Below are 24,840 nucleotides of genomic sequence, written 5' to 3'. Positions count from 1 at the left end.
GTGAAATATGCTTGAAGATTTCTAGACATGTTAACTAGTAAAACTTAAAATATATTCAAGTTATGTGCTGGAAATGCTTAATTCAGTTTCCTTATTATCAATGTTAACTTCTGCAATTTTAAAAACAAGGCGTAGGCAGAGATGAGAGAGCCAAATTTAGCTACTGTTTACATGTACGTGCTTCATGTATAATACGAAGTCCACCTTAGCTAGCCAAAAAGCTTTTGCTGATGTAACCATCTTGTTTACATGCAGAACCCTTAACCAAAATTACACCTTACAGCTTGATTGTGTCATCATAAGATGTTAAAAACAGTACTTCTCCTAAGTTAGGCTTGCTGGAAGCATACTCAAGCTAGTGCAGTTATGCAAGAGCAGTTTAATTTTCAAAAACAAATTTTTATTGTAGCTTGCACAAGATAGTCTTCTAAAGTTAGTGTCTTAGACTGTTAAAAACTGTCAAAGTCATTTCAAACACCGTTTTTCCAGCTTAGTATTTCTAGAGAAGCTATTCTTATTCAAACGCTGAACTCATGTCCACCTTCTGCATATCTGATTGAGAGTCAAATGTTCTGTGTTTTTAGGCATCCACGAGTCTATTAATAATTTGATTTCATTTTCATCATTGAATGTCCATAAAATAAAGTGAATTAGCATTCTGAGCTAATGCATAAATGCAAGAACTCTTGCTGCCTTGAATTCATTTTGTTTTTATATTGGGAACAGGGAAGGTGTTTTAAAGAAATGAAATAAAAAATCATATGCCTTTCTGGTACTTCAGACAGTTCTTCATTTCTGCTTTCCTGATAACTAGGGTATGGTTATATACCTTGCTTTATTTACAGTTGGTGTTACCTTCAGTGTAGGTTTTGGTTTTGGTTTTGAGCTCTGACTGGCTTAATAGCAAATGACTTTAAGTCCTGTCCGAATTAGCTTTTCAAGTCTACATAAATATAATTTGAGTTTCTCATGGGGAACATCTTTCAGGGAATGGTTTCTGAGTTTTGCTAGGGCAATGTTCAAAAGAAATTTAACCTCATAAGTCATTTTCCATTGAGGTGCGAAACAACTAGTTTTTTCTTAGCTTTTTCTTTGGCTCTTCTCATGAGCTTTTCTCAAGTATTTTAACAATTTTAATTCATAGTTAAGTCAATTGCATGTGTTAAGTTTTAAACTTCAGTATTTTTATATTTAGCAGATACTCGCTGATATGTATGGGGGGACAAAACAATTATTGTGACTAGCTAGATATTTACATCTACATGATCTTTATATCAAAGACGAAATAAAAGCAAAAATGTATTACATCAGTGAAACTGCTTCCAACTGTTGTGCGCGGTATTGCTCTTTCTGTTCCTTCCATATACTAACAACTGTGTGGATTTTTTTCCCCGAGTAGAAAGCTGTATCATCCCAAAATCAACAGCCTTTTAGGAATATACTGTATGTGTGCATGGCACTGTTTTCATCGCAGCCTGTGAAAATACATTTAATCTGTTTGCAGCAATTTTAAATAAGCAAAGTTAACTTTCTTGTGGAGAGGCTGAGTAGAAACTGATTTAAGTGATCCCATGAACATCTCGCTCAGTCTTCATATTCTGAGGGCAAATGCACATTGTAATCCTTTCTGTTGCTCAAGTGTTCTGTCACTTCAAGTGGATGTTTGGATTGCTGGGATTGTAATCAGTGTTTGATCAACGTGTGAAGAACTTTACCTGTGTATTGATCTGAACTGACTTCTTGACGTTTGTTTTATTCAGTTTTTATATTTACTCAACCAAAGTGAGACACTTGCTTAACTAATCTGAATGAATAAAGCATGTGCTAGCAGGCAGCATACCTGCCTACCTTTGTAACACAGTACTGCATTTACTTTATACAGGCTCAGAAGAGCTATTGAGATAAGACTGCTGGCTATGAGTTTGAGCTTCTCTCTATGCTATATTAGGAACCTGAAGTGATTGACTCCCCTTGATTAGAAGTTAATCAGCTGGGACAAATGTGGAGCAGGCAACACTGCAAAAGCACTTATAATTGAACTGGGGCTTAGAACTTCGAATGCTGCTTTTATTCTAGTACTACTTAGGTTGCTTTTACTCTGCTGGAAGATACAAATGGGAAAGCTACTTTTAAAAAGCAGCTTTATTTTAATATGTCAGTTGTGCCAGAGTATCGGGGCATGTCTAGGAACACTAAATTTATCTTCTCTCCCTGTCTCTTTTTGCAGAAATGAATGTCAAAATGCTTGAGCAGGAAAATCAGTGTTCCTCAGGAACTGATTAATTCCTAGCTGAAGCTTTAGGTTCCACCTTGACTACGTTGTGCCACAAAGCTGGCGAATATTTTATTATGAAAAGAACAGTGAGCTTTTGAGAGCCCACTTCAAATTCTGCTGACTATCTTAGTGCAGACCTCTAGTGCAGTATGTTATTGTGTTATCAAGTGGGCTGACTTATTAAAGCAATCAAATGATTCTTGGAAACAGATGATATATGGATATTGATGTGCTTATGGGGTAATTCTTATTAATAGTTAACCAATGTGTTTCTCTTAAGCCTTTACTTTGTAAATTACCCCTCTAAACAAAAACAAGTGAAAGGAACTCCACATGTGACCCTTAAACTGATGCATCCTTCCTCTTTGCTTCTATTCTATTATGCATAAAGATGTGAGATTATTAGCTTTAACCTTCGATTATTAGTGTTTATTCAGTGAAAGTGGAATAGGCAATTTGATGTTGAAGGAGAGAGCAGAAGAAATTGTATAATAAAATCAGCAATAGTATTTGTCCTTGCTGGGAAAGCTAGTTAAACTTTACGCTGATAGCAGTATTTTGTTATTCCAGTAACGTGAAGCTATGAGATTACTCTTAAAACACTAAAAGTTTCAGCAGCAGCTGCTATGGTAATTAAGTTGAGATTACTTATGGGAAATTTGAGCTTTTTATTAACTAATTTGAAATAAGTCCTGCTCAGTTGCTATTTAATATTTTCTGGAACTTCAAACACTTGAAGCAATTCAATAGTACATGTTGCTGTAGGTGGCTTTACGTTTTCTTTTTCAGTCCTGCATTTTTCCTCTCCACCTCTCTGGATGACACCTATATGGCTCTTTTTCCATAATCTTATTTCCTTTGGTGTAAGGACATAAATAATCCTTCTAACAATATAAAAATGCAGGTTTGATACTGATCTGAGGCTTGAATTTCAAAGGCAATAGAACAGGTCGTAGTTCGGCATGCAGTTCAGAAATTATTAAGTTCTAGCATGCTTTGTCCTAGCATTCTGTAACTTTAACTGTTGTTTCCTGTGGTTGAATAAAAATATGTAGGCTCCGAATATGTATGTTTCTAACCACCTAAGAATTAAGTCAGCTCTGTAATAATGGCAGTGTTGGACTAATGTTGCTGCCTGTTCTAAACTAATTTAGTTTTAATGCTTTGTTCATTTTCTGTACAAAGCTGAGAAGACAGTGCCAGAAGATGATCTTCCAACTGATGAGGTTATAATTGTTTACGAGTTAACACCTACCCCTGAGCAGAGAGCTCTTGCTGGCTTTCTTAAACTACCTTCAACATTCTTCTGCTATAAGAATAAGCCTGGATATGTGAGTGAGGAGGATGATGGTAAGGAGTGTCAAAATTGATCTTTGTGTTGCCTTTTTGTTGGGAAAGGGTATAATACTATTAAAACCAATAGACGCTCTAATACTAGTTTGGACTGATGGGCGGTAATGTTTGTGTTATCTTCGTTTGTGCCAAAGATGTACATTTGAGTCTTCAGGACAGAACAAGGGAGGGCCAGGAATGACAAAAAGGAATTTGCATTGGTGCTATATGGGTGCTCTGACTCATTGCTAATGTAGTTGGTTAGGTAAGACTACATAAATATTCGAGCAAGAGGCGTATCTCTAAGTATTTTGAGAGTCAAGTGGTAGGCAGCCTTTATCAAAAATAAAAATGCTCAGGTTCCATAAATGGTAGACTGGTTTCTCTTTATTCTAAAGCAAATTCTTAACAGAGAAACTGAATATTTTACATCAACTCTAGTTGTATACAACTAAATTCCTCTTAACTTACTCAGTAGCAATTGGTTAAATCGCAGTTCTGAAGCGTTTCACTGAACAGGAAATAAGAGATGATGAGCAGCCTCCCACAAAGATCTAGGCTTGCTTGATTTTATACAAAAGATCTTCCATCTCCCTTCCCAATTGTGTTTAGTGGTACTCTTAATAAAATTAATAAGAAATAGATTTTCTGAAAGCATGAAACCCATGCCACACATCTAGACTGAAAAAGAGTCAAGAGTGCACCAAAGCACACACATGCAAAATAGGAAGTGAAGGCTTACTTGCTGGTGAGTGAAACTTAAACATTAGCAGAAGTTGTGTGTGCTTGCTAGGCTTGTGAGTCTGAAGGGCTTAACAGACTTCTCTGTACTTGGACGATGCCTGAGAACTTACATTTGTTTCCTATACTTAAGATGAAGACTATGAAACAGCTGTTAAGAACCTTAATGGAAGACTCTATCAAGAAAAGAAAAGGAAATTGCAGGGTTCTGCAAAAGATATGCCTGAAAACACAACAGGTAACTTTTTTTATACTGAGATTTAAGCTCTAAATCTAGAGGACACCCGGGCTCTGAGGTTAATTTGATTTTTCCTGAGATAGTTTTAGGAACACTTGCACTGGAATCAGAAAAGCTGCAGCTTAAAATGCATCTTTAACCTCAGTATGTTGAATTGTTATCAGTAAGTGGTACCTGAATGAAAAGAACATTTTAGAGGGCCTTTAAACAAGAACATCAAACTGTCTTCTTACCTGGAAACTCCTGCCTTTCTTCTGAATACGAAGAGCTGAGCTTTGCAAGATGCCTTTGAAAGACCAAAAGAAAAAAAAAACAACTTGTCTACAGCTCTGAATGTTTAATTCTGCTGATAGTAGACTTAGATTATAAGCATGTGAGTTAATGCTGTTCAATAAGGAAAAAAGTACTTGGTCTCTGTAGTAATAATACAAGTGCAGAAGATAATTTGCTTGTTTTCATGCTAATGGTTATTTTGGAAGTGCCTCTAACTTTAGTGTTGCATAAGTGGGTATCTGGATAGATACTGTAACAAAGGAGGTCTGTTTTTTGAGGATGTGTGGTTCTATGTGCTAGAAAGAGGTGGTAGATATTGGGCTATCAGAAATATAAGTAAATGTTGAAGGAAGCTAGCAGTAGTGGCAGTTGCAAGATTGAACTTCACATTGTTGCTTGGAAACTCTCTGATAGCAATAGAAAACCAGGTATTGCAAAATGACAATTCTTTAGCCACCCTGAGCGGAATTACCCTTCCGCTCTTTCAATAATGATGCTATTTGAAAAGTTCCTGAAGTCGTACTTTACGTTGTCCCGTGTATCACGGTGTTATTTGATAACATAGTTGCCCAAAATTACCTCAGTAGTCAGCTGCCTTACCAGCTCTTTTCTATTAATTTTTATTCTTTGCAGGAGACATCACAGGCAAAACTGACTTGAAAACTGAAGGAGAATGTGTTACTGCTGAAAACGCTAAAGTATGAACTAAATCTCTATACAACTTTTTGTCATTGAATTTGTAGAAGTATTTTCACACTCGTAAGACCTGATACTTTTCGCTTTGTGGGGAATAAAACATGTATTGGGGAAAAGTTATTTGAATCCTCTGACTGTGCCTCAAGTCTTTGACACTGGAACTGAGGTTCAGATCTGAAGTTTCTCAGGGAGAGAAAGGAGGTGCAGCTGTTTTCCTAATATAAACAGCTTTGGCTAGTAATGTCCCTCTGAACATGTATGCAAGAATTAATTGATTTCAGAGAGATTTCAAAGAGAAATTGCATCTTTGTGGAAGCATACTGCTTCAGAGGTACTTGGGTCTCTTGTAAAGTTAGTGTCCAATGTGTGGTAAGCGTCAGGAAAGAAATTAAACTGTCAGAAAGCTTCCAATAACAATTTTTTTCCCTAGCTGTTTACAACTTTTTTTAATGCGAATTGAGGTGGCCATCTTTAATTTCATCTAGTGTGGGCCCCTGGTTTCTAGTTGTTTCCAGATTGAACCCACCTTAATTTCAGTAGAATTTGTTGCCACCTATGTTGTCTCTAGGAGGCATAGTTGCATAGATGCACAGCTTGTTTTTGTCCAGAGTTTCCTGAAAATATCCGTTGAACGGAGTAATGAGCAGTTCTGAAGCATTAGAAGGGCTGTAGCGGAGTGGGAGTCAGGGAACTTAATATGGTGCCTATTTCGTGGCGTCTTCAGTACTGCTGTTGTAGTTAAAGAAACTGATAGCACTGTGGGGGGGGGGGAAGTTCTTCATTATGACTGTCCTTACTGTCCTGACTTAAAGTGGTTTGAATATTAGGCTCCTTCTTGCTTATTTTTTTTATTGCTTTACTCCTTATTAATCTCAGGAGAATGATGTCACCAGTTCTACTGATATAGTGCCTACAACTAAAGGAGAACCAACTGAATCAGCTGATGAGGCTATAGCGCACGTGCGGTCAGCTGAAGAGCCAGATTCCAGCACAGGTAATGTTAATGTATTGCAGGCTTTATCAGTAGGTGATGACAAACCTGTAAACCTGACAACTAAAAAAGAAAGTAATTCAGATTCTTCAGAGTCAACACAAGGTAAAGTCAGGGGTACGTATATTGTTGTCTTTTTAGGAGCTTAAGTATGCTTTTCCTGTAGAACAGTTTATCTAATCTAGCTGTTGCATTGAACAGATGTAGTACCGATATTGAATTTGAAGCGTGAGTACCAATCTAGTGAAAACATGAAGGGGAATGAAAGTATTTCAGTGTTTCAAATTCTTATATGGTCAAATGAGACTGCTCCAGAGCAATGCTGTTGGTTTATTGTTAAATGCCATGTGAGTACTTATTAAAGCTCTGTGGATCTGCACAGAAGTGGCATGCTGAACTGAACTAGGTCTTGAGATCTCTTCTTTTTAAATATAATTGCACATCACTTCTCAGAATGACAGTAAACTTTAAATTTATGGGAAGGGAAGAATATTGTAGAGACTTCTCCAGTTTATTCTTGTTGACTACATGACATTGGAAATGTTTTCCCTAAAGGATTAGAAAAGCATTTGACTTTCCCATCTTGTTTGATAGAAGACAAAACCATCTCATTTGGATTCAGCAATACCTCAGAATTGTCATTTGCAGATCTGGCTTCCAGAAACTCTGGAGACTTTGCTTTTGGGTCAAAAGGTGAGTTAAGCATCTGAGACAGATACTGAACAGGACTTCTGCTTCATACAAAATACCTTTGTGCACCAAGCTTCCGCATATTGTCAAGTTACGTAAATTTGTGTAACTTTACTTCTCAGCAAAATGTTTAAAATGCAAGTCTCTTAACTGTAGATAAAGATTTCAAGTGGGCAAATACTGGAGCAACCGTATTTGGAGCATAGACAACCAGCAAAGCAGATGAAGATGATAGCGGTGATGAAGTCGTACATAATGATGATATCCACTTTGAGCCCATTGTTTCCTTACCAGAGGTAAAGAAACTTCCAGAATATAAAAGAACATTAAGATAAGCATATCTGCTAACAAAGAAAATTTTTATAAATGCTTTCCTTGACTTCTTATGCTTTCTGTCTGTTGTGCTTCGGTCCTTTTTTCTTGTGCTGCCTGTGTAGAATCTCCTGCTGTTTGAAATTCTGGTGGTACAACTTCTCGCTGGGGGAAAGTATCTGGTGCATCAGTTAATGATACAAAATTTCAGGTTGTTATATCTTGACTCAGTGTAGATCATGAAAATTTGTACAAGTAACTTCTAAAAGGTAAATTTGATTTATTATAGCATATTTGAAAAACAAGGTGTGTTGGGGGGGCTTGAACAATTGTCACTGCTAATGCAACTCAGTTAGGATTTTTTATTGATGACTTGTAGATTCAGTTCTCTGAAAGCCACCCAATTTGAAATTTTTGCTCTAAGCTAGGTGAGAGGCGTCTAGAATCACTGAGCATTAAAGGTCTAGCACAATTAACTGCACAAGGCTAAGGAAACTATTTTTAATTCAAAAAGAAATAGTTTTTCAAGAAGTAAAGCCTTAAACTTCAGTAAAGCTTAACTTAAGGTAGCCTTCTGTAACTTCTTGAGGCTTAATGCAGTTGCTTGTGTCTGGATTTGGTATTTAGCCTTAGTGTGTATAACAAGATGTAAAAAGTTCGAGATGGTTATAGCTTGTCTTTCTATAAAGAATAAAATTTAATTCCAGATCGGTGTAATTATTAAAGAAGACTGCCACAGCACAAATAAACAATATTTAGTATCCTATAATTTGAACAGCTAATCTGACGTAGTTTGTAACGTGCCTTCCTTCCTTCTTAAAAAAAATTGTGTGCCTTTCCTCATCTGTTTGTTATATTAGGACTCTTGTTGTTTTCTTTCTTGCCTTACTTGATGTTTCATTTCTCCTTCAATGTCACTTCTCCCTTCAGAAAAGCTTCTCTGTCACTTATTTCTCCAGTTCTCTCAAGTCTTCCATATCTTTGGAAGATGTCTTAACTAAAGAATGTTAGAGACAGGTAATATGCATACATAAAGTGACAAGGAGATACAGCTGTCAGCCCTCAATTTACTATTCACAGTTGATATTTATTCTGTTCAGATGCAAATGTTAAGTTCTTTAACAATCTTGAAAAGGTAACACCTGGAATGCTAATAGCACTATATTCTCACTTCTCAGTGTGCACATCAGTCGGCACATATGAAATTTTCCGGGGGAACATGCCAGAACAATTGGTAGCTTTCTTAAAAAAGAAAAATGCACACAAAAGGTAAAACCTCGTGCAGCACAGGGAAGTAGTGTTGCAGTGCTAGAATTCATTTCAAACACTGGGGCTCATTGGGCTCCTAAATTCTGAAAAGCTCAGGCGTTTTATTTCAGTGTATGATGAAGGTCTGTAGAGCTGTTGGCACAAAACCATTCAAGAAAGGAAAACATGGAATAATTTCCCATTGTAATATGTCAGAATCATAATAAGTGTGTAAGATGTAATCCTGCTGGTGGCAGCAGTTCTGGGAAATCATAGGTACTCTACTGTGCTGTGTTCTAGGTGGAAGTAAAATCAGGAGAAGAAGATGAAGAAATTCTTTTCAAAGAGAGAGCCAAACTTTATAGATGGGATAGAGATGCTACTCAGTGGAAGGAGCGTGGTGTTGGAGAGATAAAGATCCTCTTCCATACACAGAAGAAATGTTACAGAGTCCTAATGAGAAGGGAACAAGTTCTTAAAGTGTGTGCAAACCATGTTATCACCAAAGAAATGAATTTAGTACCTTCAGATACATCAAACAATGCTTTAATTTGGACAGCCACGGATTATGCAGGTGGGTTGTTTTGGTGTTTTTTTCACTTTTTTAAAAGATCTTTGTGTGGCTTTTTTCTGAGGAGACTATACCAAACAAAAGCTACTTGTATCTGACTATTTGGAATTAGAGCTAAAGAAACCTGTTCTTGGATTTATTTTCAGATGGAGAAATAAAAGTAGAACAACTTGCAGTGAGGTTTAAAAGTCAAGAAATGGCTGCTACTTTCAAGAAGATATTTGAAGACTGCCAGCAAAGCTTGTCAAAACTGAAGAAGGGACTGCCAGCAGGACTGTCAAAGGACACCAACCCCATTGTTTATTTTGAAGTTTCTGCTGATGACAAACCTTTAGGACGTGTAACCATGGAGCTGTTTTCAAATATTGTCCCTCAAACAGCTGAAAATTTCAGGGCCCTGTGCACAGGAGAGAGAGGATTTGGATTTAAGAACACCAAATTTCACAGAATAGTTTCTGACTTTGTGTGTCAGGTAGGCATAACGTGAAGACTTCTTGAGGGAACGAAACCCATCTGGTCTAACAGTGCCACTACAAAAATCACAGGATAGCACATGCTCGGTGGCAGCACAAATCTAGAGTCCAAGATACTCTTCTCCTTTCCCTGCAAGGAGATGAGCAATGGTGTAAGCAGCATGTACTGCCCTAAGCTGAATGCTCTTTAACTGTGTTTGCCAGCTGCCTGATGCTTTAGTGTTGATTAGTGCTGCCATTTTAGTGTAGAAGAAATAATGGAGATAGAGATTTCTTCTTCCCACAGACAAGGGGCCTGTTGCTGAACAGAAGCAGCAAGGAAAGTAAGGCTTCCCAAAACGAACATTCAGAGCCGTCTCTTTCCAAAGAGAGGAGCTTCCATATGCTCACCTGCTAAGAACACTTACTTTCCACCTTTTGAAGAACACTTTATATTTCAGATGACCTGCACTGCAAAATCAATATTCCATATATTTTAGATACTCCAATTTCAGTCTAAAAAGGTCTTCTATTTCTCGTATCATGCAGTGGCTTTGTCCTAAAAACTCTTAATGAAAACTGAGTATATCCTCCTGCATTGCTCGTGAATCCCGATGTGAGCAGCATTGCTGTTAAATCTTTGTGTGCATTTAGTAGCACTAGCAAGTTCTCCATAATTTCTGAAGGTTTAGGAGATTGATATCTGCTCACGTATACCTTCCCTTCACTCCAAAAATTCTTCCAAATATTCAATATGAGGTATAATGGCTTAAAACAGGTAAAATAATCCAAATTCCTTACATGCTACAATAGTGCTTTTGCATAACGCTACATCCCTCAAGACAGGGCACAATCTTTTCCACATTCAGAAATGGATAGTAATATACGAATGGCTTGTCATCAGAGTAAAAAACTCTCCAGTCTTGATTGGGTATTAACTGAATCTGAAGTATGACCTTTATTGTTCTTTTCTTTAAACTTTCTGCACAGAAACAGGAAAGTACTGATCAGTGGTAACATGACCTTTTTTGGGTGGTCAGTTTCGTGCCTGCAGGGACTGAGAATAGAGAGAATTGTGGTTGCCAGTTGTAAGGGCCGAGTGAAGCAGGAAGCAGACAGTGGAAATGACCAGCTTAGAGTAGTTGCCATGTGGAACAGGAAGATAAAATGCTGTGTTCAGAATAAATGAGAAACATCCCAGTAATGCTTTTTTACCATGAGCAAAGCTGCTGAAGCTGGAAAGCCTTATATACAAGTAAATATGGTACTTGTGATAACTAAGAATGAGGTTTTACCTGTGTTTTTTGAATGGAAACTCTTCTATTTTGGAAGAGAATGTAACTGTGCTATTGGTTGGTGTTTTGGGATTTGAATAAATGCTGTGCCTTTTTTTTTAAGGGAGGTGATATAACTAACCATGATGGAACAGGTGGACGGTCAATTTATGGAGATACATTTGAAGATGAGAACTTTGAGGTGAAGCACACTGGTCCTGGATTGCTGTCAATGGCAAATAGGGGTCGGGATACAAATAACTCTCAGTTCTTCATAACTCTCAAAAAAGCAGAACACTTGGACTTTAAACATGTGGTGTTTGGTTTTGTGAAAGATGGAATGGATGTTGTGAAAAAGATCGAATCCTTTGGTTCTCCCAAAGGGTTAGTAAGTGGAAGAGTTGTCATTACAGACTGTGGGCAAATATAGAATTCTGGCTTTTGAGTATACAGATGTTCTAGCAGTATAAATTAGTATTTAGATGTTATTGATTAATTATTTCAGCTTCTCTAAAAAGGACACTTCTGATGTATAAATGTAAAATTACAGCTTATGGTTGTTTTTTGTGTTCTAATTGATTTTTTTGCATGTTAAATAAGTTCAGACACTGGCATATTTTGGGTGTATTTGTGTTATCATGACATATTTGTATTGAATGTCAAATTTTAAAAATTAAATCTTAGTCTTGTTAAAATAACTATTGTCTTCACTTTGGCTTGTTGAAAAGCAATTTGCATAATGTGTTGCATACTTATTTTGAACATGCTAATTGCATGCTAATTGATGTTGATAATCTATCTGTGCTAATTGATGGTCAGTAAAGTGAAGGCCTTCGAAACTTTGTGAGCAGTGAGCTCATGAAGCTCACTGCAGCATGTTCATGAAGCATGCTCGTTTTGATGAGCAGTGAGCAAGCTGAGGCAGCTGGTCAGGTGCTGGTCAGGTGGATGCTATTTGTGCTGTCTGCAGGCTCTTTGGCACTTGAGTATTTTGAAAGGTAAAGAGCAGTTCTTATGCGCAGTCTTGGACACAGGATTTAGTTCATACTTGCTTGGGAAATTACCTTCCAGACCCACACATTTTTTTTGTATCTGGTATGTTAAAGTGGCTGGTAACATTTAGTGACAACTGTCTACTTGAGTGTTATCTGGAAAGCTGTGGTATAGAGGGGTGAATGTGCATGGGTAAGTTATTTTAACTTCCACCTTACATCTCAGCGCCAGGACTGTCAGTATTTTTTCAAAATAACCATTTGTATATAAGTTAGAGATGATAATAGACACTACATATTTCTGTCATGCTTTTTTTCTGAGGAAAGCGAGAGTAACCCTTCCCTCAGCCTCTCGAGGGAATGCTGCTTACATAAGCATTACACTGTAAGCCCCTAGCGCACAAACTTGACCCGTGTTTCCATTATATTGAGCTGTAACCCAACAGTAAGCCGCTCCTGTGCTCTCCCGTGTTTCAGTTCCACAAAACGGGAGGAGGAGTCGGCGTTGTTCCCCTTAACCACGCTCCGCCCGCCGCGGCCCCTCAGCCCAGCGGCCCCGGCCCCAACGGGCGCCGCCAGCGCCGCCTCCTGCGCCTGCGCGCAGGGCCGCAGTGAGGGCGGGCGCAGCCGTGGCGAGGCCCGGGGATCCGGGGCGGGCGTTGAGAGGGCCGGGGGAAAAGGCAGCGGGAAGCCGGTCCTCTGCCTGCCCCGAGGGGCTGCGGCCGCCGTGGAGCCGCGTGGTGGAACGGGCGGGTGGGATCCAGAACCCTGGGGTCTCATCCTGGTCTGAACTTGTTCTTTCCCCAGCAATCTGCCGTCCCAGGTTGTAAGCATCCCCAAAATGCAGCCTGAGCGGCTTGGTGCTTCGTTTTTGCTTAAAACTCATAAAACTCATCTGCCGGTTGGGTGTAGTAACACTTGGATCGTCTTAGAAGTTTTAAGTCATGTATGAAGCATATGCATAACTCATTTCTTTCCTATCTCCTGCTGCTACAGCAATTGCTGCCGTTAAAACGTGCTGGCAGTGTTAGTGAGTTTTCCTGAAGCCTAGTGGTCAGGCTTTTTCAAGGAGCAGGAAACTTTCATATCTAGCCAAGCAAAGAATCAAGCCCGTAGTTCATAAGAGACTGCCACAGGGACCAGACCAATTTACGATGGCTATCATTTCCCTTGCAATGTTACATGTTAATGTAAAGCACCAGAGAAGGCAAGGTCCATTGCACCAGTATGAATAAATGAAGTGGATTATGATTCTTCAGTTTCCATTAGTACTGACACAAGCATTTATGGCTCTGCATGGTGGATTAGGAAATTGATCTGTCCATAGTCTAGCAACAAAGACCCCTCCCATGTTTGTGTTTCAAAAGCCTTTGACACTCTATAGGAAGACACTTTAATTTTGTCTTTTATCTGAGACAAGTGTTAGGGTTGTTCTCTTGCACTGGTGTTCCATGGGTCAAATGCTTGCAGTGTGCTCAGAGGATAGACAGACAGTAAGCATCCAAACTCGTGCTGCGAGGGAAGTTGTATCTTGTACAAACACCCACAAGCAATCAGAGATTGAGAGAGACAGCAAGCTGGATTTGGGCTAGACACATAGTTGGGTTGGGGGTTCAGATGGGTCCTGGGAATCATTAAATGAATTCAGATTTTTTTTTTCTGAAAAGTCGAACCTCCTCAGTATCTTGCCATTTTAATGATTGCTGTCTAGGATCGGGAGCCCTCCCAAACGTGAGGTGAAGATTTCTGTTCTTTAACAGCTAAAATCTGGATGTATCTGGCCTTACTTCCTCCAGAACAACTTGTCCTGTTTCCTTTTAATAGAACTCAGGTAGCATTTGGTGGTGCTGTTGATGCTGTGTTCTTCCTGAGAAACATTCTCCTTTAAGTTACAGAATTGTCTTTCTGGAACAACAAGTAGTTTTCAAAACTGATCTTTAGAAAGCTATTGCTGAGACTTTAAAGTGTAAGGCTTGCATGAGAGAAAATGCTAGATTGGTTTCTCCAAAGCTTTTTGTTACTTTGTTATAAAGCAGTATTTAAGAAAATATTGTAGTTAATTGCTTTTAAAGGATAGCAGAGAGAGGCAGTGAAATACAACTAAGATGATGAAAACTGCTTCAAGTCTGATCTCTTCTAATGTATGCTTAACTGATTTTGCATATAATCTAACAGTATCACAGATTTCTAGGTTGGAAGAGACCTCAAGATCATCGAGTCCAACCTCCGAACCCTTCTGTCATTCTTTTTTTTTTCAGTATGTGACTACAAGTTAAAAGGAAAAAGTAGAGCTAGAAACATTGATATGAAAAGCCTAGATGTGAGGATAGATGGAGCTGTTTACATGATTATCTAATTCTGTTTTTATGCCCTTATTTTGTGTCACCCTCATCACTGTATCTGATGGTATCTCAAATGTTTTTACATGTAACACTATCAGTATTGCCTTATCAGTCTGTGAGGAATACATTTGCTTCTTTAGAAGTTGGACTCGATGATCCTTCTTGGTCCCTACCAACTCGGATATTCTATGATGTTTATATGAATGGTTGTCATTGACATGTATATGCTGCAGAAAAAAAAAAAAAACACTTCCATTTTCAGTGGTACAATTTATAATAAGAGTTCTGTAACAAGGCATTTTAGCTGCTAAATAAGCAAGTCGTGACATACATTGTCACTGAAAATCCTGGTTATGCTAAATGTCTTTGTGCTTTCTTGTACGATAACCTTTCAGGACCAACGCAAAAGAAATATCAAGGTGAAGGCTCCAAAATATACGATGGTAATACCAAACAATGGTGCTTGGATGTCTTTTTCGAGATAAATGCGCACTAAAACTGTATTATTCCTAAGTTTATTTTAAGTACTTTTATTTTTTCATTTTAAATAAGTAGACACTCTTGAACGGGGATTTCTGATATTTGGGAGCCAGCTTGGGAATATTAACTACTGCATGAGGAACACAAAGAATGCTTGAAGAAATGTCTCCCGGCCTTTCTGTGTTTAAGTCTTGCTTGAAGTAGTTGGTAGCAGTCCTTCTCATATTGCATACATTTGACTTTAATTTAAAGATATGTATCTAAAATTTAGAATGTCTTTGGGTTTCTTGGGAAATGCGTGTTGCTACTGCATATGGACAGCAGGGAAAAACAGTGTATTATTAGACTTCACTTACAGATAAATTAGTATATGAAGGCAAGCTGTGAAACTTCAGAAAGACAAATTTGGTCTGAAAACTAAATAATACTTCCATCGGTTTAAGCTATTACAATAATTTATTCATTTGTCAGATCATTTCAGCATTTTTTGATTCCTGTAATATACGTGACTACGTGACAAGCATTTCTAATAAGTCCTTGATGATTTCTCAATGTCAGCTTCTCAAATGCAAAATATAATTATTGTTATTTTATATATTCTGCAGATGACATAGGCAGCTTACTGGAAAAGACAGCTATGTCTTTATCCAAATGTTTTGATTATTCAAAGTCAGAATTCACTGGAAGTGGAAGAGGTCTAGGAATAGAAGACAAGACCATTAATTGTTCTGGAACTGATGCATTTCAAAATACAGGTATGTGTGTGGAAACAGGTAATAAATACTGAGTTTAAAATATTGTGCAAAGTACAACACGCAATTTTATTAGTTTCTATTAAATGCATTTCTGTTCAGTTTAGAAATATAATAATCAGTTAAAATATACTTTTAACATAGAGGTTTAACCTTTCCTTTAATATGTTTTGTTCCTTTAGAATGTTTAGGAGGTCCAGACATACTTAATGCAATTATAACATACGTTTTAAAAAGAAATATTAAACGCTTATGCAATTGATTGCCAGATGATTCTATAATATAAATGAAAAAACTGGTTTGTTTTTTTTTAAGTAGCTAGCTGCATTAACAGGTATTATAAGTCTGTAAATCAGATGTCATTTGTCAGTTTAAGTATTGAAAACTGGCCGCGGGTGGAGAGAAGGGGTGAGCTGTTGTTCAGCTAACTCAGGGAAGTCTAAACATCGTGAAGATGACCAGCTACCATTAATTCACTGCAAATGTTTGAAAGTGCTGCCACGACTGGAGCAGACTGTGAATCAGTGTAGCTGTGTCTCTTATGGAAAGTTTTAGCCTTAGAAGAATACTTGCTAAATTCCCTTGAAAGTGGGTATGGAAGTGGAGACAGACAGCCAACTAACCCTAATAATAAGAGTAATAATACAAGTGCAGAAGACAGAATTTGCTTGCTTTCATGCTAATGGTTATTTTGGAAGTGCCTCTAACTTTAGTGTTGCATAAGTGGGTATCTGGATAGATACTGTAACAAAGGAGGTCTGTTTTTTGAGGATGTGTGGTTCTATGTGCTAGAAAGAGGTGGTAGATATTGGGCTATCAGAAATATAAGTAAATGTTGAAGGAAGCTAGCAGTAGTGGCAGTTGCAAGATTGAACTTCACATCGTTGCTTGGAAACTCTCTGATAGCAATAGAAAACCAGGTATTGCAAAATGACAATTCTTTAGCCACCCTGAGCGGAATTACCCTTCCGCTCTTTCAATAATGATGCTATTTGAAAAGTTCCTGAAGTCGTACTTTACGTTGTCCCGTGTATCACGGTGTTATTTGATAACATAGTTGCCCAAAATTACCTCAGTAGTCAGCTGCCTTACCAGCTCTTTTCTATTAATTTTTATTCTTTGCAGGAGACATCACAGGCAAAACTGACTTGAAAACTGAAGGAGAATGTGTTACTGCTCAGGAAAAGAAAACAGCTCCTGAGGAGAAGGCTAAAGGAGAAACTCTGATGGTTCCTTCTCCATCTGTGTCTGGTGCTAGTGGTAATACTAAGGGTGATAATCCAGAAGACTCTCAGACAGAAATTAAAATTGAAAACACTGAAGTATGAACTAAATTTCTATACAACTTTTTGTCATTGAATTTGTAGAAGTATTTTCACACTCGTAAGACCTGATACTTTTCGCTTTGTGGGGAATAAAACATGTATTGGGGAAAAGTTATTTGAATCCTCTGACTGTGCCTCAAGTCTTTGACACTGGAACTGAGGTTCAGATCTGAAGTTTCTCAGGGAGAGAAAGGAGGTGCAGCTGTTTTCCTAATATAAACAGCTTTGGCTAGTAATGTCCCTCTGAACATGTATGCAAGAATTAATTGATTTCAGAGAGATTTCAAAGAGAAATTGCATCTTTGTGGAAGCATACTGCTTCAGAGGTACTTGGGTCTCTTGTAAAGTTAGTGTCCAATGTGTGGTAAGCGTCAGGAAAGAAATTAAGAAAACTGTCAGAAAGCTTCCAATAACAATTTTTTTCCCTAGCTGTTTACAACTTTTTTTAATGCGAATTGAGGTGGCCATCTTTAATTTCATCTAGTGTGGGCCCCTGGTTTCTAGTTGTTTCCAGATTGAACCCACCTTAATTTCAGTAGAATTTGTTGCCACCTATGTTGTCTCTAGGAGGCATAGTTGCATAGATGCACAGCTTGTTTTTGTCCAGAGTTTCCTGAAAATATCCGTTGAACGGAGTAATGAGCAGTTCTGAAGCATTAGAAGGGCTGTAGCGGAGTGGGAGTCAGGGAACTTAATATGGTGCCTATTTCGTGGCGTCTTCAGTACTGCTGTTGTAGTTAAAGAAACTGATAGCACTGTGGGGGGGGGGGGAGAGTTCTTCATTATGACTGTCCTTACTGTCCTGACTTAAAGTGGTTTGAATATTAGGCTCCTTCTTGCTTATTTTTTTTATTGCTTTACTCCTTATTAATCTCAGGAGAATGATGTCACCAGTTCTACTGATATAGTGCCTACAACTAAAGGAGAACCAACTGAATCAGCTGATGAGGCTATAGCGCACGTGCAGTCAGCTGAAGAGCCAGATTCCAGCACAGGCAATGTTCATGTATTGCAGGCTTGAGATGTCTTTTTTTTCAATATAATTACTGTCATTCTGAGAAGTGATGTGCAAACTTTAAATATACGGGAAGGGAAGAATATTGTAGAGACTTCTGCAGTTTATTCTTGTTGACTACATGACATTAGAAATGTTTTCCCTAAAGGACTAGAAAAACATTTGACTTTCCCATCCTGTTTGATAGAAAACCAAATCTTCTCACTTTGTTTAGGCACTGCTTCAGACTTGTTTGCGTATCAGGCGTCCAAATACTCCGGAAACTTGGCTTTCAACTTAGTCGGTAAGTTAAGCCTCTGAGACAGATATTGAACAGGACTTCTGCTTCATACAAAATACCTTTGTGCACCCAACTTCTGCATATAGTTTAGATATGTAAATTTTGCGTATTATGTTAATTAGTGTAATTTTTCTTGGGCCATAAACCATAGGACTGTCTCTTGTGGTGGTGTACCACCCCTTAGCCCTGATTACATCATTTCTTATCTGTTAACCTTTTTCCTTTTTCTTGATGCTGCTTCTGGTTGTCTGCCCTTTTCTCTTCCTCAGTTGCCTGCCATCCACAACCTATCCTTAACTACTTTTTCCCCATTGCCCTGAGTTTTCACAGAATCACAGAAAGGTTGAGATTGAAAGGGACCTCAAGAGGTCATCTTGTCCAAACAAGAGGTCATCTTGTCCAAACAAGAGGTCATCTTGTCCAAACAAGAGGTCACCTTGTCCAGACTGCTCAAGCATCCTAGACACAGTTGCCCAGGATTGTGTCTGGATGTTTCTGATTTTTTTTGTACCCAAATTTCTATTTCTGCTATCATCACCGAAGTAATCTTTGCCTTATGTGGTACCAGTATGCAGTTGGGCTTACAACATTTCATTCCCTAGAAGATCCCAATACTTCCCTTCAGTTATCTGACAATTTTGGTTATTTAACTGTTTGTGAAATCTAGGGGAATGGCTTTAAACTGTAAGAGGGTAGGTTTAGATTAGACATACAGAAGAAATTCTTGACTCAGAGGATGGTGAGGCACTGGCATAGGTTTCTCAGAGAAGCTGTGGGTGCCCCATCCCCGGAAGTGTTTAAGGCCAGGCTGGGTGGGGCTTTGAGCAACCTGGTCTGGTGGGAGGTGTCCCTGCCCATGGCAGGGGGTTTGGAACTGGGTGGTGGTTAAGGTCCCTTCCAACCCAAACCATCTTGTGATTCTTTGTCTAGCAATTTCTCATGCCATGTCCAGTAGTTTTTTAAGTCCCATTCAGTTAGCTTAAATCAATTGACTGGCCTAATTGGCTTAGGTCAGGGTCTAGTCAGCAGTTAATCACTTTCCTGAAGCCATAACAAAAAGGAAACTTTGGCTACATCATGTTTCAGTCTGTGCATAGATTGAGTCAAAAAAAAGTCATGGAACAAAACTTTGAGCATTTCTCCTTAATTCTTTAGGAGATTTTTCATTTCAATATTTCTTGCTCTATACTGGTCACTGTAAATGCTTAAAATACATGTTCACTGTTTTGGATCAGCAGTCTTTATTTATTTAAGACGATATTTTTAATGTAAAGTGTGTTCTTTCTCTCTCTGTAGATAACACCTTACCATCCTCTTTGGCTGAAAGTGCACAAGAAAATGGTGAACAGAATATTACTGGTGGTTTGGTAGGGAAGACTGAGAGTGGAACTGAAGCTCAAGAATTCAATAGGCAAGACCTAATACTACCTCACATCAGTCAAATTTATAACGAATTGTGTGTCACCTATCAGGAGTTCCAGGTAGGAACTGTAATGGCCTCAGACATTTTGTAATGCTCAGTAATGTTACAAAGATTCTGACTTTTGACAGAGAATTCAGAAATTACTAACTATATCACTGTCATCATCCACCTCTTCCCCTAAATTAGTTCACTGATTTGATAATGATGCCCTGACTTGGGTAGGGGTTAGATCAGATCAGATATTTGCTCTGCTTCAGGGAGTTTGAATGCAGTGCTATTACTCCAAGAGTTGTGTTTTGTGATGCAGTGTGGGCATGGAGAGAAACACCTGCAACCACTGCTTCTCCTGACAGCACCTGAAACTATTCTCTTCACTCTGGGCATTCAAGAGTGCTTGCCCTCTTGACCTTCTGTGAAGACCATCCCTTCTGCCTTTCCTTTTCTGCTGCTGATGACTCCCAACAGTTTATCCACCAGCAGGCTTGGGCCACTAACTAAAGAGTTCCCAAGCCTGCATTGGTTTTATTCTGTAACAGCTTCTGTGCTTTTGCTAGATTTCCTGCTGGGACTGTCTTTTGTACCATACGAGATCAAAACAATTGTGTGTATCTTTTTTCTCACCACTTTCCTGGGGGTGCTTCCCACTAACTGAAGAAACAATATAGTAATCTAGTGTTTAGGGCACTGGACTATTTTTTGTCTTACAGATAATAGCATTATCCAAAAGTTTTGGAAGCAAAATCCTACTTTTAGTTGTCTAAGCTATTGCTCGAACAGCCATGCAGAGTTGAATTTTGTATTTTGGAAGGCCAAGCAGTCCTGCCACAAATCAAAGTAGTTTGTGTTAGCGTTTGAGGAAGCTGAATGTAGATGGCCATTAAGATACTTATAATTAGTCAGCTATTGTGTAACACTACAATTAAAAACAAAACCTAAGCATATCTGCAGAGGAAAGAATTCTAGTTCACTATAAATCGATAATTTCATATGTTTTGAAGCCGTTTCAACATTTTTTTTCCTTGGCATAGAGAGAGCGTTCAGCACAGGAGCAATATGCACTGGAACTTCAGAGACGAGAATATTTTCTAGTTCAGCGAGAAACATTGCTTGACAGACGTGAAGCAGCTTTGGCTGCAATAAAACATGCTGAGAAAGAAGTTCAGGCAAGATTTGGAATTATAAATAAGGTACAATAACTTATGTAATGATTCTTATTGCTCCCCATATATTTTAACTTGCTTGTAGTTTTCTTAAGTCATCACATGTTTGCTGGATATAATGCTTATTTCTTTAAAGTGTTTGAAACCCCAAAATGAAAGATGGAGAATAAAAAGTAACAAACTGTTGTTAGGGTGTTTGGTGTGGTTTCCAGTTCAAAATGGTGCATTTAATTGTGGGATGTGTAGGTACATTTTCCTGTTAAAATCTGGAAATTAAGATAATTTGTTTCTAAATCTGCAAAAATTATATGACCTTTATTACAGAAAAAAATTGTGATGAATCTCTAATTGTATGTAACTTAAATGATTATATTTGCATCAGCTCTTTCTGAAGTAGATTTTCTTGGGAAGGCTTTAAGACACATTGAGATTTTATGACATAATAAATTGCAAAGAGTATTTCTGGAAAAAAAAAACACTCGAAGTTCAACCGAACGTGGGGGCTGTGGCAAGAAATGAAATGGTATGATTTTGGTGTAAGAGGAGGTAATTATTGACACCGTTCTTGCAGGGACTTGCTATTGAATGTAGCTCTTGTAAAAAGTTTTGGTTGTTATTCTGAAGGTTGCCAAGAGAAGTGCTTTAATATATGTACTCTGCGTCTAAACCATAAGATCAGAATATAAATTCCTTTGAGGTGTGCATATGAACCTTTCCCACAAGCCATTGAGGGAGTATGTAGATACAGGAAAAAAAGGGAGAAAGGTGTCAGGGGAGCAGGACCTCAACTTTCAATAGGGAAGGAATGTGTTAAGATAGATGGTTCAAATCCGTAAAAGTGATTTTAAAGATGTCTTTAGAAAAAACACAAGTGGCTTTAAAAGTGTCACACAGGTTAGAGAAGTGTTGAAAAGCCAGGAGCAGTTAGTGGTTATCTGTAAAAACTTGTGGAGGTCAAGTGGAGTCAACTAGAAAAATCTGATGCCGTTCTTTTCAAATGGGAAAGAGTTACACAGCCATCAACTTAATGTTGGTTCTCAGCTAAATAAATAAATATATGTCCTGGCAAGCTATGAACAAACCATGCGAAGTGCCATGCCAAAAACACTGCAGTAAATGGCAACGAGCTTGTGTTAATCCTAAATTGTCAAATCAGTGTGATTTCCATTAGGACAAGGTAACAGGCATGGCTAGTAGAGGAGTACTAGTTATATGTATGTCTAGACTTTGCTGTATTGTTTCTGGTACAGTTTTACGTGGCGTTTTCATAATCATATTAGAAAAGTATGACAGCTGAAGTAAGGTTGGTGGTAAGGTGTAGTGAGACAGTGTTTCACAGCTGAAGGAATGTACATAGTAGATTCTGGAATAGTCTCTTTTGGGTCCAGTATTGGGTGTTTTCAGTGAGAAGTGTGATGGTGAGAAAGAGCACGCTTGTTAAACTTGAAGCGAATAGCAAGCGAGGGAGAATTTCAAGCATGCTGAAAAAGAAGGTTAGGATTAAAATTGATCTTGACAAATTGAAGAGGTAGTAGGTCTGAGAAAAGCGCAATGCTTCAGAGGCAAGAGTGTGCAGTATTGCATTTGAACAGAAATATCATCTGTACACATGCAGGGTGATGAACAAATGCAGGGACACGTGAACATGCCAATCTTTGGCTACATAAAAGGCTGCCACAAAGAGAAAGAAAGTAATCTTTTTTTTTTCCATGTCTGTGATAGAAGTAGTGGCAGGGTAAGTATGAGGAAAAACTAGATTAAAACAAAAGCAGTCAACCACTGGGTCAGAGAGGTCAGTAAGACTGGTGCTTCCAGTATTTGCAGGTCTTCAGAACAGACTAGACAAACATTTGGCAGGAATGAAGTGATACAGTTGATTATGATATGGATGGTACCCGATTTAATAATGGAATTGGATGGTTTAGACATCCTGGCACCACCTACAGCAACCCAGTGGCCTGTGCAATTATTGCCAAATCCCTGAAGCACTGTGAAATTATCGTCAAAACCCCGAATATGCAAGCCCTATGGCTCCCATTTTTCTTTCTGTTTCTTCTTACTACGTGGTGTGGATGTTGCTTTCTTCACTACTGGTTGTATGTGCAGATTGGACCATGCAGAATTACAAATTTGATCTTTGGAAGTTTGTCCTATTATTTTAACAGTAAAATGGAACTTAGTTGAGAATTATTTCTAAAATACGCTCTTGTTAATCATGCTTTAACATTTGATATTTCTATAGCAACATGATACCGAAATGAACCGAATGAAAGAAACCTTGAGAGGAGTGGCTGAGGAAAATAGTAGACTGAAGTCATCATTTAACTCTGTGATGGATGAGAATGATTCCCTAAAAAAACAGGCAAGATTAATTATTTCCTGTTATTAGTAGCTTTAGAAGTTACAGTCAACAATTTTAAACATTTGAACAAGTTGTTTGCAAAATTGCTGATTTTGTTTCTGTAAGACAAGAATTGTGTGAATGGTTGTAATTACTTTCTGCTTCATTTTCTAGCACGTGAAATTTAGTCTCTCAGATCTTTTCCAGTATTAAAGAAATTAGAGTTAGTCCCCTGACCCTGTAGCAACAGGTGATTTTAGGAAAGACTAACCATATCCTTTGAAGCAAACTGAGATTGGATAGAGAGAAAGTATTTTATAATGGAAGCCACCCTGTGCTGAATTGCTCTGCTGATTCTATTAAATAAAAAGTAGTATGTGTATTTCTAATTCCATGATTACTCAGTATCTTCAGTTATTTTTGAAAGTGTTAATTAAAGGAATATTTTCTCTGTTCTTAAAGACACGCTGAGACAGTGGTTCACAATAATACAGAGTTAAAGTTTTCTTCTCACTTGACTTAAATCTGACCTAAATGCTGACAGGCAAATTGCTACGTAAACTCTTTTGACCATTGCTCCTTCAGTGAATTGCAGTTCTGATGCTCTTGAGTCTGATGAAAATCATCTGCTTCCTAGTCTCAGTAAAATCTTTGTCCTTCTCTTTTGTGCAAACTGAAGTATTCACAGAGGACTTACATGATGATCGGGATGTTTGTTGTATCCATAGAGTACGTTACTTATATTTAAATGGAGGTTATAGTTTGCCTCGTATTCTTTTCTCACAGAGCATGGTCAGTAACAGTGTCATTCTTGCAAGAAGAAAACTTTCACCCTCTCTATTTCCAAGGCCATTAGACCATTCTTGAAACATGCACTCCATTTTTTGTGTCATTTCTTTATGAGAAGTAATCAAATACGTAGTGCCTATATCCCTAAAGAGGTATTGTGCTTATTCTTCCCCTGTAAGCGGAAAGGTTGGGCCGCAAGTCAACAAAGAGCCACGACTATTTTATTTATCCAGGCAGAGGTTGCCTGGAGAGGTTGAGGAGTCCCCGTCCTTGAAGATCTTCACAAGCTGCCTGGACGTGGTCCTGGGCAGCCTGCTCTGGGTGGCCCTGTTTAAACAAGATGGTTGGACCAGATGGTCTCCAGAGGTCCCTTCCCACCTCGGCCATCCCGTGATTTGTTGAGGAAGTGGACAGTGATTTTGTTTCTATCACTGTCCATGCTGAGAAGAAAAAAATTGAACTTTTAATCATTTAGCAATCACATCAAAGTATTTCAGTGTGATGGTTAAGTCAAAAAGTGAGTTTTGAATCTACAGCTATTTGAATGGTTTTTGATTCTTTCAGTTAAGTGACGCGAACGAACAGAACAAGAAGTTAGATGATGGAGCAAGAAGCATGCAAGCTCAGTTAGATAATTTAAAGGTAAGGTTTCTTCTTACAGGTACCTTCTTCTGTTATAGTTATGCAAGCCTTATAAAGCATTGTGTAATGTAGTTTGGAGAAATTGAGAATCTTGATTCAAATTTTTTCTCGCAAAACCTTTCACTTGTAATTCTGCTGTCCCTGACTGTTTTGAAAGTTTATGGTCAGTTTCAAGCCACCTTGCTCCTGCTCCATCCCAAGCTGAG

The 24,840-nt window shown here is 38.2% G+C and overlaps 1 protein-coding gene across 2 annotated transcripts in view; it reads left to right on the top strand.

Annotated features, from left to right (window-relative positions):
- Positions 1–24,721, top strand: part of LOC310891635 (E3 SUMO-protein ligase RanBP2-like) — a 43,498-nt gene extending 18,777 nt beyond the window's left edge. The window contains exons 21-29 of one of the 2 annotated variants that reach the window (XR_014577656.1): positions 3,461–3,625; positions 4,482–4,586; positions 5,493–5,557; positions 6,432–6,549; positions 7,141–7,239; positions 7,393–7,532; positions 9,097–9,370; positions 9,514–9,839; positions 11,218–11,791. Coding sequence is in view for 1 of the 2 variants with exons in the window: in XM_083853877.1 (XP_083710003.1) it covers positions 3,461–3,625; positions 4,482–4,586; positions 5,493–5,557; positions 6,432–6,549; positions 18,214–18,282; positions 19,576–19,760; positions 20,731–20,889; positions 23,105–23,224; positions 24,557–24,706 (1,136 nt within the window). In the remaining variant the exon portion in view is untranslated. Of the gene's footprint in view, positions 1–3,460; positions 3,626–4,481; positions 4,587–5,492; positions 5,558–6,431; positions 6,550–7,140; positions 7,240–7,392; positions 7,533–9,096; positions 9,371–9,513; positions 9,840–11,217; positions 11,792–18,213; positions 18,283–19,575; positions 19,761–20,730; positions 20,890–23,104; positions 23,225–24,556 lie in introns of those variants that run through there. The other variant, XM_083853877.1, reaches the window with a different exon arrangement.
- Positions 24,722–24,840: the final 119 nt, after the last annotated feature.

Source organism: Anser anser (genome assembly GCF_964211835.1).
Source record: "Anser anser genome assembly, contig: HAP1_SCAFFOLD_415, whole genome shotgun sequence".
Classification (NCBI taxonomy): Eukaryota; Metazoa; Chordata; class Aves; order Anseriformes; family Anatidae; genus Anser; species Anser anser.
The sequence above is the reverse complement of the archived record's forward strand: the minus strand, read 5'-3'. Positions and strand labels throughout refer to the sequence as shown.